The sequence below is a fragment of the Podarcis bocagei genome (genome assembly GCF_964188305.1).
Source record: "Podarcis bocagei genome assembly, chromosome: 1".
NCBI classification, from domain to species: Eukaryota; Metazoa; Chordata; class Lepidosauria; order Squamata; family Lacertidae; genus Podarcis; species Podarcis bocagei.
The window spans coordinates 71,648,238-71,662,054 of record NC_138125.1 but is presented as its reverse complement, the minus strand read 5'-3'; the positions used below and the strand labels follow the sequence as shown (position 1 = coordinate 71,662,054).

The 13,817-nt window shown below is 40.5% G+C and overlaps 1 protein-coding gene across 6 annotated transcripts in view; it reads right to left on the bottom strand.

Moving 5' to 3' along the window:
* DENND5A (DENN domain containing 5A) overlaps positions 1 to 13,817 on the bottom strand; it is a 63,625-nt gene that overhangs the window by 11,761 nt on the left and 38,047 nt on the right. For 3 of the 6 annotated variants that reach the window (XM_081201941.1, XM_081201942.1, XM_081201943.1), the window contains 4 exons: positions 12,865 to 12,969; positions 4,453 to 4,537; positions 3,175 to 3,259; positions 751 to 879 (listed from right to left, as the gene is read on the bottom strand). In XM_081201941.1, coding sequence (XP_081058067.1) covers positions 751 to 879; positions 3,175 to 3,259; positions 4,453 to 4,537; positions 12,865 to 12,969 — 404 coding nt within the window. The remainder of the gene's footprint in view (positions 1 to 750; positions 880 to 3,174; positions 3,260 to 4,452; positions 4,538 to 12,864; positions 12,970 to 13,817) is intronic. The other 3 variants (XM_081201944.1, XM_081201945.1, XM_081201946.1) reach the window with 1 other exon arrangement.

The window sequence follows — 13,817 nt, the reverse complement described above, 5'->3', positions numbered from 1 at the left end:
ATAAAATAATTGTACACAATTTACAGCACAATCCTTTGTGTGTACTCAGGAATAAGCCCTATTAAGTTCAGTGGGAATTATTTCCAGGTAAGTGAATATAGGAATGCAATCTTATTTGGTCATCTGAGTTTTTATGGAATGCAAACTACCATGCACAAGCATTGCTCATTACCTTAATTTTCTAGTTATATTTACCCCCATTCATTGCCTTGAACAATGTGCTGATGTAATTAAGAAGTGAGAAAAATGTAAAGAACAGAAAATTAATTCTTATAGTACCAGGACAAATGCTAAGGAAATTCCTCTGCTATAACGTGTTTAGATCCTACCCTGCCTCCAAGGTGCTCACAGTAGCTCACATCAGGATTATCCCATTATAGTCATTTTTCATAAGAGTTATATTTTTCAAAGTTGAAACCAACAGTCTTCCAGTTTAAGATAGCTGAAAGAAATACTGTTTCGGAGATGTCTTCATCTAGTTTATTTTGGACATTCTGACCATTACTATACAAAATATGTAGCAAAGGGAATGAACCCAAATTTTCTGAATGCAAACTTATGCATGCCCTCTTTGTTCGAAGCCTATCCTTTTTCAAGATTATTCTGTTTCTCAAGCAGCTTTATCAGTACCTGATAAAATCATATACTGTGTTATCTATTTTCTTTGCTAAAGGCTATGGCAAGTCTATTTAAAAAACAACTACCACAAACCAACAGATCTCCGTTAACCTTAAGCTGGATTCAACTTACTTTGTCAGTTCATGATCAGAAAGAAGGTGTTTCAGGTGGCGGGAAAGTAATTTCTTTTCCATAGAGAGCCGAACCCAAGCTCGAGCCTTACCAACATCAGTTTTGATCTCACTTATATTCTGGATATGCCTGAGAAGGAAAAGCAGGTTATTGTGCTGTCCTACTTTTTACTGAGTTAGAAAAGAAGTTGACAGGAATGCATTGCACAGTACCCCAGGCAAACCAACCGAAAGCTTTCCAGATGTTGCTGAACTACAACTCCCATTATCCTTGATTATTAGCTATGCTGGCCAGGATTGATAGGAATTATAGTCCAACCATATCTAGTAAGCATACACTGGCTACCACTGTAATAGACATTATAATCTAGTATTTACAAGTCTACCCCATTCACCTATAAAGTCAAGAGTGTTTAGATTTTATTCAAATTAAGCTAGTGGGTGAAGAGAACTTGGCACTGCCCCTGCCTATCTCTTACACCACTGCATTCCGTTGCTTCAAACAATCTTCTCATGAACCTAGGTAGCAGAACTGAGCTGCAAGAAAAATTGAATGAAGCAATGAAACTCAGTGAGGAAAAGTGGGAGAGAGGGCAGGGTTTAGTTCCCCACACCCATGTGCTCCACTGCATGTTTAAGAAAAAGAAAGACTGCATGCTCCACACACTCCTTTATGGAGCAAACCCATGAATAAATACTGCTGCCCTCTTTAGTTTGGCCCTAAGATGACATCAACAAGCAACTAAAGTAGCAGAAATAACCATAAGTGCAAGTAAATATTGAAGTAGGTTTTAAAGAGGTTTTACTAACCAGTGAAAGGAATATAAAATTGTGCAGGATGAACATCCCTCCCCCACAAAAAACACAATATATCCCTAAGTGACCTTACTATATATCTTTAGCACAGTTGATACCAAGTATAATAATTAAAAATAATGAGAATTTGCTTTGTTTTCGATAGCCAATCATTAATGGCCAGGAACTCTCTTTATGTGAGAATGTTATATTCAGAAAGGCTGTGACTTGTTAGATATACACACAGAAAATTGGTAATCATATTCATGAAATGTTTGACTTCTAGGCCTCAGCATTAATCATTGTTTCCAGAAGAGAGAAAGTTATTAGAAAGCTGCCAGCTTTGTAAATTCCTCCCATACAAGGAAGGTATGAAGGAAGGAATGAAGCAAAGTCAGTGGGTGGTGGACTGGGGAGACAGGGAATAGAGATTTGGCCAGATAGAGACCTGGCAGCTGGATAGAGAGCTCCTGGCAGCCCCCATGCCTTAGATTTCCCTCCCTGTAATAAAATACTTATCAGCAATGACTACTACAGCAATGTCATATGACATAAAAAGTGTAGTTGTCTATATTTCTCTATCATACAACAAATGCTCAATAGATTATTAGTTTGTTCTGAAACCATTCACTTCTTCCTGCTCAGAATATATACCTACTGAATCTAGCTGCTACAAAAGATAAAGCACTCTTTTTTTTGCATTCTGTGCTTATTCATATATTTAAGCTATTTTATATACTGCTTCATTACAGAAGGTAAAATAAGACACTCTTAATACTTGCCACTTAAGAGTAGTTGCCATATTAATGTACTACATATGCTAAAGTCTACTTAAAATGCATGAAATGGACAGGCACTCAACTAACTCATTCCATCAGTGCAAGGATTTCTGCTTGCTCAACAGAACTTTACCCCTCCTGCACCCCCTAAATCTGGTCTGGGTGTTATCCAAAGTCTGTGGAGCAGCTTCGGGGTGTGAACACAGAGATGGGGAGGAAGTTCTATTGTGCAAGTGGAAATCTCTGTGTTGATGGAACAAGTTAGTTGGATAGATGCCACTTTTTAACTTACAAGCTCAACTTGTTAACTGGGTTTTATTTCCACAGTACACACATACATGCACACGCACCAGCCCTGGCTCCTTTGGGACAGAGCACAGGGCAGAAAATTAACAAATATAATAAAAAACTACCCTTTTAAGTTCATTCCATGCATTCAATGGAGTAGACTTGCCTATAAATGCTTATGATAAAATAAACTTAACCCATCCAATTCCCACAGCTTCACACAATTTTGAATTAGGCCTTTTCTCCACAGAGTGAGTTTAATTTACAAGAAGTCATTTCACTGTAAAAAGAAAAACAGACACTGACTTTTAATCACTTAAGGAGAACTTTGGAAGAGAAGAACTAGAACTGCAATCCTCAACTTGCTTACTAGGAAGTAAAACCCACTGAACACAATGGGACCTGCTTCTCAGTAAGCATTCTTAGGATTGCACTGTCCATATCCAATCAGGAAAAAGAGGCTAACTCAAAAAGCTAACAGGAGCTATTTTAAAGTCAGCTGTACTTAAAATATTGATAAACCTTTCATGAAAGTTGTGTGTTGTTGTTTTTTTAAAACCAACCTCATGTCTTGGATGAGAGATACTCTTAAGGGAGACATTGCTGGGCTGGCATCCGACTTCCTTCTTTCTGAATCAAGTAGTATTCCTAAATTAAAGATAACATTTTGTATTAGTACAAATATTGATTTGTATTTACATTGGTAAATGCTTTCCATTTTAGCAATGCACTTAGTCAGCAAATGGATATTTGGGCTTACTGCAAACATTCACAAGAACCTAGCAGCCAGCCCACAGGGCTCTTTTGGATAGTCTGGAGGTTGCTGACTCCCACTGTGGAGGAAGAATCCCTGGAGCTCTAGAAGATATGCTTCTAGATATGACCCCTGCCCATCTTGGATCCAGATGATAGTTAATGTGTAATTGCATGAGGGAGTGATCACCGCCACCTATGGCCACTCTTAAAAAATATAGCCCTGGACCCATTGGTTTGGACTACCAACCAGTTCCAAATATTCTCACTATAGGGAAGGTCGTGGCAGGTTTTGAGACTGAATCACATTTAGTCACCCTGATGGATGAAATGTATTGTGATCAGGTGACTTGGCTTCAGCTTGTGTACTCCTTCAGAAAGAGCATGTTCATAGTTTGGGGGTGCTCCTGGATACATATTTGTTGCTGTAAGCTCAGGCAGTGTCAGTGGCTAGGAATGCCTTTTACCAGCTAAAGCTATGGACATTCTTGGACAGGGATAACCTGGACACAGTTATCTTATCCATGCACTGCTAATCTCAAGACTCAGTTATTGCAATGCACTCTATGTGTGGTTACCCAGGAGCCAGGTCCAGAAGCTCACCTGGAGCAAAATGCTGCAGCTAGACTGTTCCTGGAGACAGACTTCCACCAGCACATAGTTTGCTCTGGCTGTTCATATGCCCAAATATCTTTAAAACCACCTGATACCTTGTTCTTCTGCCCAATCAAGGATGTCCTCAGAGGAGTCACTATTAGTTATCCCCATGAGTCAGACATACAGCTTGTGGACCTAACTCTGTGCAGCTCCCTCCCAGTCACGATCGAACAAACCTGTTCTCTGTTAACTTCTGGCACTTAGTGAATACCTCTCTATTTCAGAAGGCATTTTTCTGATTTTTATCTCATTTGTATCTTTTTTGTATCCTTATTGTGCAACACTTAAGAGACTTGGTGTTAAATAATAATATACATTGTTGAAGTTAATAAATAAATTAACTTAATTAATCTGTGCAATCACTCTTTTGTGACTTTTTCTTTCTCAAAATGGAGAACACTGTTCATAACCTTTATACAAACCAACAATACCTGAGGTACTGAAGCTTCCAGATGTAGGTTTTCGCTGTCTATTTTCTTGGTAATGTAACAAATGTGACCACAAAGCAGACTTCCCCTAAGATTTAAAAGAAAGATTGTCAAATGCAGCATAAATTACTAATTTTGAGCATTATTCATATCTTTAGTTTTATTTCAAAAATGTTCCATTTTAAACGTAATCATCAGATACTACTGTACCAAGACAAAATCTCTAAAACAAATCTGCACACTAACCTTTTCCTATATTCACTAAATGATTCCATTAAACTGCCAATCAGCCTAAAGCAAGCTATACACATCAACTACTTCCACTCCGACCACATATTCTCATAGCTGAGCTTCTATTGTTCACTCCACTACTCAGTCATTTCATATCACAAGAAGTCTGAGAAAGCAATATAAATATAAAATGCAGTATTCAAAGGCATGCAAAACTGGTATGTTATCCAGATTAACCTAGCCTTTGTTGAAAAGGTTCTCAACTTTACTGTAACCTTCCTTTGATAGAGAAATTTAATAAACTATCACCAACATGTGTGGCAATACTAGTGTTGTGTTCTTATAACACACAGGTGGGTGTCCTCTAGTTGTCCTATTAGCCCCAGCCAGAATGGCCTATATTCAGAGATTTATGCAAGTTGTAGTCCAGCAACAGTTGGAGAGCTATAGGTTCCCCATTCCTGTCAGATCACAATCAAAAGGAAACCCATCCCTCAATGAGGGACATGGTAATCTTGACAGACCAACTTAAATTCTACTGCCAGTCTCTGCCAAGCTGGGCAGATTTTACTATGCTCTTTTTGACAGACTTAATTTACTCTGGATATTTGGGTTATTCTTTATAAATCCAAGGCTACAACCCTATGCCTACTCCCTAAGGAGTGGGAATAAGGCCCACTGAATTTAATGGGACTTATTCCCAATATACGTTCACAGGTACCTGTATGCAATCCTGCCGAATGCCACCACATTTATTCTAGGACAGAGTTCTAATTAAATTCCCCTTTTATGTTTATTTTCTATATTCCTGAATTTATCTTCTGTTTTCCTGAACGGGCTGTTTTGTTTTAATAGAATTTGTTTGCTCCTGGTTTGTCCAAAGCTCTGGTCAAATCTCAAAGTCTTGCCAAGACATTTGAATTTGGATATAATAAAATACTGTAGAGTATAATACAGAGGTAACGCATGTGCATAATCTTACTACAGCTAAGCTTCTCACTCTTTATGAAACCCTGATAAAACTGGGGCACCATTTCCTAGCTGCAGATTCAATGGATCCCCACTGGCCTCAGATATAGAAAGGAAAAAGTCTGCACTTCATCTATGTTGTCGCTAGCTTCTAAAATTTGATTCTTGACCTTGAACCAAATCATGGAGCTGTTCCTCATCAGCCAGCTACTTTCCCTTGTAAACAAAGCACGGCAACCCATGCATGCTCCCCAAACCCTTCTGTCCTGCTTTAAGGCATCCAAGTCTTTCGTCTTCCAGATCGTGGCTTGGGCTGCCAGATGCTGAGTCCAATCTTAACACATTAGGTACCAGTGTCCTGGCTCTTTCTATCGCCCAGAATTCTAGACAACCTTTCAGAAATCCTTGCATAACTGGATGTAAAAAAAAAGTGGTAGCAGCTACTACATATGACTCCTAAGCAAGAACTGGATGGCCTAGTCTCTCATGATTGTTACAAATTTAATTCCTGAGTGGCACAAAGACCAACCAGCATGTGGGTTTGTTCAGAGCAATCTACAGACCATCACAAATACTATCTGAAAGCTGATATCTACCTAGCATAATAGGACATAATGAAACCCATTCACTCATTTGTTGTAATAGGACCCAATTTGGCTCCTGTCACCCTTCCCCAGCATTCCAGACTAAGTGTTCAGGTTAATAGCAGCAGGCTGATTATATCTGTAAGAGAGAACTCATTATTTCAAAGAGAAACATGCTATAACCTATTATGACTGCAACATAGTTTGCAAGGCATGTGGACGAGAATACCCTAAAAGTCTAGTTCACATAGGGCTAATAACCACCAAATATAAAACGTGGGCAAGCTATAGATGAATGAAAAGAAGCATAAGAATAAGTGCAACTCCACACATAAGTGATTTCCTCCATGGAGATCACCACCATGTAACCAAAATCAGTTTACCTTAGAAGGAATTCAGCCCTAAGGAGATCACTCTGTCAGTTTCTGCTTGCCTGATGGAACAATCTCCCTTCTCCTCCCCCCTGTGCACTGTTATGGAGGTTCTCCTGACCCCTTCAAGCCAATAATGGAGTGGGGGACACAGGGGGAGGAGAGGGTGGGAAATCCTGTTGTGCTAGTTGAAATCACACGAGTTTCCACCAGTGGGATTCATTAGTTAAATCTGATACTGTTGTAAATGTCAAAATTAGCATGTTCTATCATACACACACAAGGATCAGCCAGAAAGCCAGTGCTTCTCACCAGATGTGAGTGGTAACAAAGCATTCATAATATATGATGCAAATGAATTAAACAACTTATTGTACAGAAATAAAACCTGTGTAGGCTGTATCTTTGAAGCAGTAAAGGTGAAGGAGGGAATCAGGTGAAGACAAAAACCAGGTTTGACTTCTGCTCCAATTAAGCTCTCCCTTCCTACTCCAAGACCTTTTATCATTAACATGGGATGGGAAGAACAAAGGGAAAGATGGAGGCAGGTAAAGTCAGTATCAGATGACTCTCTGCTAGGCTTGTATTAAGTACCAGTATATGGTTTTTAATATATCAATGTATTTAATAAAATTTAAGAGCTATTTTGAGAATGCTGGTCAAAAAGCAGAACATAAAATAAATACTACTACACATTAGCTAAATAAATTTAGGATATAGCATTATTCTGGACTATAAAAAATGTGAGACACTAACGAGCATCTATAAAATGTGAGACACTAAAAAGCATCTATAAATTGACTGATGAATGCTAAAGATTGTTATAGCAGATAATATTGAGAAAATTAATGAATAGTGGTTGATACATATGACCTCAAATATTCAAATAGGATCCTTCAGATGGTAAACTTCTGACTTGACATTCCAGTAAAATTACCGTATTTTTCGCCCCATAGGACGCACTTTTTCCCCTCCAAAAATGAAGGGGAAATGTGTGTGCGTCCTATGGGGCGAATGCAGGCTTTCGCTGAAGCGTGGAGAGCGAGAGGCATCGGTGCGCACCGACCCCTCTCGCTCTCCAGGCTTCAGGAAGCTATCCACAAGCCTTGCGCGCCCGGCAGGAGGTCCCGCCAAGCGCGCGAGGCTTGGGGCGGCAGCCTGTCGCCCGAAGCACGGGGAGCCCTCCGGAGGGCTCCCCGTGCTTCGGGCGAGTGTCCGCAAGCCTTGCGCACCCGGCAGGAGGTCCCGCCGAGCGCGCGAGGCTTGGGGCAGCAGCCTGTCGCCCGAAGCACGGGGAGCCTTCCGGAGGGTGCCCCGTGCTTCAGGCAGGTGTGCGCAAGGCTTGGGGTGGCAACCGCGGTGGAGGGGGGTCATTTTTTATTATTCATTTCCCCCCCCCAAAAAACGAGGTGCGTCCTATGGGCCGGTGCGCCCTATAGGACGAAAAATACGGTATATACTTATACAAATTAGATAAAAGGTAGACTGTACAAAACTAAACGAATTCAAATTTATAGCTGCTTATAACCATACTGGATGAGTGCAGATCATGAATGTTATGCAACTGCAGCCTAGTTCTCAGCATGTTTATTCATTGCTAACCGCCAGTGTTTCCAGTATGGCTTACTCTCAGATAAGTGTGCATGTGTTAAGTATTGAAGAGTGGATTAAAGTATTTGCATATTCCATTTTATAACTAACACCAAAACAGTATTTAACATGCAAAAAGATTTGCATTGATATTTAGACACAGAAAAAAGTAACATTAAATATATAATTATTAAAATTCGCTATCTCCCATAACAAACATTGCTATATTTCAAGCAAACATGGGAATTAATATCATATTACTGATTATTGTACATATAACAGGAGAATTAAAAAATGCCTTTCTCAGTCTAAGTAATTCTCACCCGATGCCATTGAACTTCATTCCTAGTGTTGGATAGAGTTGCTGTTATTTAAGGTTACCAAGACCAAAACAGAGAGCTGAGGAAGCAGCAACCAGAGAAGGTGGAGAGCTGCTGGGAGGGAAGGAATCAGTGCTCATTAACCTTTCCCTTCTTTATTTTGTTTAGGTGAGATATACCATGAGCCAAGGAAGATCTGGGTAACACTGATGATATCAGAATTAATAAAGATGGTGACAGGAAAAAAAAATGGGTGACATCCCAGACTCGCTATAAAGAAGTTGCTGAGAAGTTAAAGAAAGGCTAACAGACAACTTCTTGCAGACAAGAACTGGCCTTGCAGACAACTTCATTGTCCAGAAAGTGGGAGAAGCAACTTCTGCCTTGCAGACAACTGGCCTTGCAGACAACTTCATTGTCCAGAAAGTGGGAGAAGCAACAAGAGGAACAGCCATTTTAGATCTGGTCCTAACCAATGTTGATGACCTGGTTAGTGGGGTAGAAGTGGAAGGATCATTAGGTGCGAGTGATCATGCTCTTCTGAAGTTTACTATACAGGGGAAAGGAGCAGCCAAGCATACTAGGACTCAATTTCTTGACTTTAAGAAAGCCGACTTCATAAAACTTAGGGAAGTGCTGGGTGAGATCCCATGGACAGTAATACTAAAAGGAAAGGGAGTTCATGATGGCTGGGAGTTTGTTAAGAGGGAGATAGTAAAAGCACAACTTCAGGCAATACCAATGAGACGGAAACATGGAAGGTGCCTAAAGAAGCCAGGGTGGCTATCTAAAGAACTTTTAACTGGGTTAAGATTAAAAAAGGATGTGTACAAAAAATGGAAAAGGGGGGAAACCACCAAAGAGGAATTCAAACAAATAGCCAGCACATGTAGAACAAAGTCAGAAAAGCTAAAGCACAGAATGAACTCAGGCTTGCTAGAGAGGTTAAAAGCAACAAAAAAGGCTTTTATGGGTATGTCCGTAGCAAAAGGAAGAACAAAGAAACAGTGGGGTCACTCAGAGGAGAAGATGGTGAAATGCAAACAGGGGACACAGAAAGGGCTGAACTCCTCAATGCCTTCTTTGCCTCAGTCTTCTCCGATAAAGAAAACAATGCCCGACCTGAAGAATTTGGAGCAAATGATTCAGCAGAGGAAACACAGCCCAGAATAACTAAGGAGATAGTACAAGAATACTTGGCTAGTTTAGATGTATTCAAGTCTCCAGGGCCAGATGAACTGCATCCAAGAGTATTAAAAGAACTGGCAGATGTGATCTCAGAACCACTGGCAGTCATCTTTGAGAATTCCTGGAGAACAGGCGAAGTCCCGGCAGACTGGAAGAGGGCAAATGTTGTCCCCATTTTCAAAAAGGGGGAAAGAGAGGACCCAAATAATTATCGCCCAGTCAGTCTGACATCAATACCAGGGAAGATTCTGGAGCAGATCATTAAGCAAACAGTCTGTGAGCACCTAGAAAGGAATGCTGTGATCACCAATAGTCAGCATGGATTTCTGAAAAATAAGTCATGTCAGACTAACCTGATCTCGTTTTTTGACAGAATTACAAGCCTGGTAGATGAAGGGAATGCAGTGGATGTAGCCTACCTTGATTTCAGCAAGGCATTCGACAAGGTGCCCCATGATATTCTTGTAAAGAAGCTGGTAAAATGCGGTCTTGACTATGCTACCACTCAGTGGATTTGTAACTGGCTGACTGACCGAACCCAAAGGGTGCTCATCAATGGTTCCTCTTCATCCTGGAGAAGAGTGACTAGTGGGGTGCCACAGGGTTTTGTCTTGGGCCCGGTCTTATTCAACATCTTTATCAACGACTTGGATGATGGACTCAAGGGCATCCTGATCAAATCTGCAGATGACACCAAACTGGGAGGGGTGGCTAACACCCCAGAGGACAGGATCACACTTCAAAACGACCTTGACAGATTAGAGAACTGGGCAAAAACAAACAAGATGAACTTTAACAGGGAGAAATGTAAAGTATTGCACTTGGGCAAAAAAATGAGAGGCACAAATACAAGATGGGTGACACCTGGCTTGAGAGCAGTACATGTGAAAATGATCTAGGAGTCTTGGTTGACCACAAACTTGACATGAGCCAACAGTGTGACGCGGCAGCTAAAAAAGCCAATGCAATTCTGGGCTGCATCAATAGGAGTATAGCATCTAGATCAAGGGAAGTAATAGTGCCACTGTATTCTGCTCTGGTCAGACCTCACCTGGAGTACTGTGTCCAGTTCTGGGCACCACAGTTCAAGAGGGACACTGACAAACTGGAACGTGTCCAGAGGGGGGCAACCAAAATGGTCAAAGGTCTGGAAACGATGCCTTATGAGGAACGGCTAAGGGAGCTGGGCATGTTTAGCCTGGAGAAGAGGAGGTTAAAGGGTGATATGATAGCCATGTTCACATATATATAAGGATGCCATATAGAGGAGGGAGAAAGGTTGTTTTCTGCTGCTCCAGAGAAGCGGACACGGAGCAATGGATCCAAACTACAAGAAAGAAGATTCCACCTAAACATTAGAAAGAACTTCCTGACAGTAAGAGCTGTTTGACAGTGGAATTTGCTGCCAAGGAGTGTGGTGGAGTCTCCTTCTTTGGAGGTCTTTAAGCAGAGGCTTGACAACCATATGTCAGGAGTGCTCTGATGGTGTTTCCTGCTTGGCAGGGGGTTGGACTCGATGGCCCTTGTGGTCTCTTCCAACTCTATGATTCTATGATTCTAACATGGAAACCAGCGCATCTTATAAATACACCTGATTTAATAACAACACAGCAGAAATGGCCAGAGATTTATAACAAAATTTATTATAATTACTGTTGTTGACTTCAAGCTTTTTAGTCCAAGGATTTCTTGAGTGTTTGCAAAATGTGAAGTGCCCTTTACAACTGATCATTTATCAGGGAGGGTAACATATTACTAAGGAAAGTTACTTAGGGCAAGAAGTGTATGAGTATAAATACTGACAGCTAAAATATCACTAATGTATGTTCAGGAATCAGAATGTAGTTTTTAATTGTTATAGGTGAACATTATTGAAGACACACAGAAAAATGCATAGGCTACTAAGGAATGTTGAAGTAAATAATTATTCAAGTTCATTATTTCTAACAAACATCATTTGATTTATAGTAAATATTGAAATCATTAATTAAAACAATGTTCATTTAACTGGTATATTCTAAAATAGGAATAAAGAAACTGAATAGGCTCAATAGACTAACAGTCAGATTAATGTAAGCTGTATTGGCATTTCTGCACTGGTGGCTCACTCATACAGGTATCAGGACAAGAATATGCAATGAATAGATTTTTCTCATTCTTATCCATCAAACTGGAGCCAAGAAAGATTTTTTTCACCTCAAGATGTTTGGATTTTTGACCACTTATTTTTCTTTACCCCTGGCTTAACTTCATATGACTCAAGAAAATCAGCAGGCACTTTCTGCAGTACACCTACCCCCTGCCTGTGACCCATTGTGGCCTGGATTTCACTGCCTGATTTTTGAAAAGCTAGAGAGTAAATGATCCTGCCTTGCAGTAGGAGACTGGGTTAGAAGACTCTTTTAAATTCTGGTTTAGGACTTATGGTACTGATGGCCCTGTAAACAATAAGGCAGGCAGACAATACAAAAGAGATTTAATGCGCAAATAAAGACATCACTGTAAACATCTCTCTCAATATTACACTTACATGATGAACAACATATATGCTGGCTCCAGTGCTGGAACAGATCACGTAAAGAGCACAAAAGCCCAAGTGAGCTTATAGTAAATGAAAATCACATTGTGTGGAATTATGAATGAAAAGCTCACATGAAAGGTAACAATTCATTTCCTTGACCTGCATGCTGAGATATGGACAAAATCAAGGGAGAAGAATGGCATGCGTACAAGAGATGACAACAAAGAAGGAAAAATACTCTCAAAGCTGACAGGTAAGCAGTATCATACATCTTGCAACATTAACTGGGTTGATAAATATGAGGCCGCAATCACAAATGGAAGAGCAAGTTGGTAGCTAGGCAGGGCTAAGACGATCCAGCAGCGGGGGGGGGGGGGGGCAAAAGCTGGGTGTAGTATGGAGGGAGCTGGGGGTATAATCTTCTACTGATGATTTCTCAAACAACAAATTTACAGAAACAGGCTTCTGTGGTTGAAAACCAAAACTGGTTTTACAAGGAGGAATTGTGATTCTTTTTTTACACTTTTATTTCAGAAGTGCTTGGATATACTGCACTTCTTCCATCAGATTCCTAAATACTCTACCACAACAGACCGTTCAGCACTGTTTGCCAACATCTTCAATCAATTCAAAGAATTAACCTTATGTAGGGTTGGCCGCTTGCTGGTCTGAAAGGCCCAAATCTGAGTTGTAGCAGAGTATACTGATGCTCTATCTTCTAGGATGAAAGTAGTACAGCTTCTATCCTATGTAGTATATAAGAGGGAAGGTAAGAGTCAGACAGCATATACCTGCACACACAGAAACTGTTACAGTCTAGAAGTGGATTTGGGCAAAGGTAGCTCTACCTAAGTGATCAACAAAAAAACCAGGAAGTTCTAATCTACAAAACAAGATATAAAGGCCACCAAAACTCCTTAGATAACCAAAATTCAATTTTTTTGTTCTCCTTTGAACTTATGTATGTACAGTGGTGCCTCGCAAGACGAAAATAATCCGTTCCGCGAGTCTCTTCGTCTAGCGGTTTTTTCATCTTGCGAAGCAACCCTATTAGCGGCTTAGCGGATTAGCGCTATTAGCGGTTTAGCGGCTATTAAAGGCTTAGCGGCTAAAAGGCTATTAGCGGCTTAGCGGCTTAGAAAAAGGGGGGGAGCGAAAAAAATTGCAAGACTCGCAAGACGTTTTCGTCTTGCGAAGCAAGCCCATAGAGAAATTCGTCTTGCGAAGCGCATCGAAAAACGGAAAACCCTTTCATCTAGCGGGTTTTTCGTCTTGCGAGGCATTCGTCTTGCGGGGCACCACTGTAACAGCAATTTCATACAGGAAATCCATCAGTGCAGTTTCTCTTTAAAGGAATGAGACTTTGTGCCTTACTTCATCATTTTCTAGTTAAAAGCTCAAAGTAAAGGTTAAAAAAACCAAGGGAAAATAAGAGTCAGGACTTCTTGCACTGGATCCAGAAATCCCGTAAGCATAGCTTTGCTCACAGAAAATGTGTTCTCTGTCCTGTGGATGGATTGGGGAAGAGGTATTTTTTTTAGTTTCTCCTTTCCCCAGCAACCCCCCAAAAACTTTCCTTGGGGTATTGGGGAAG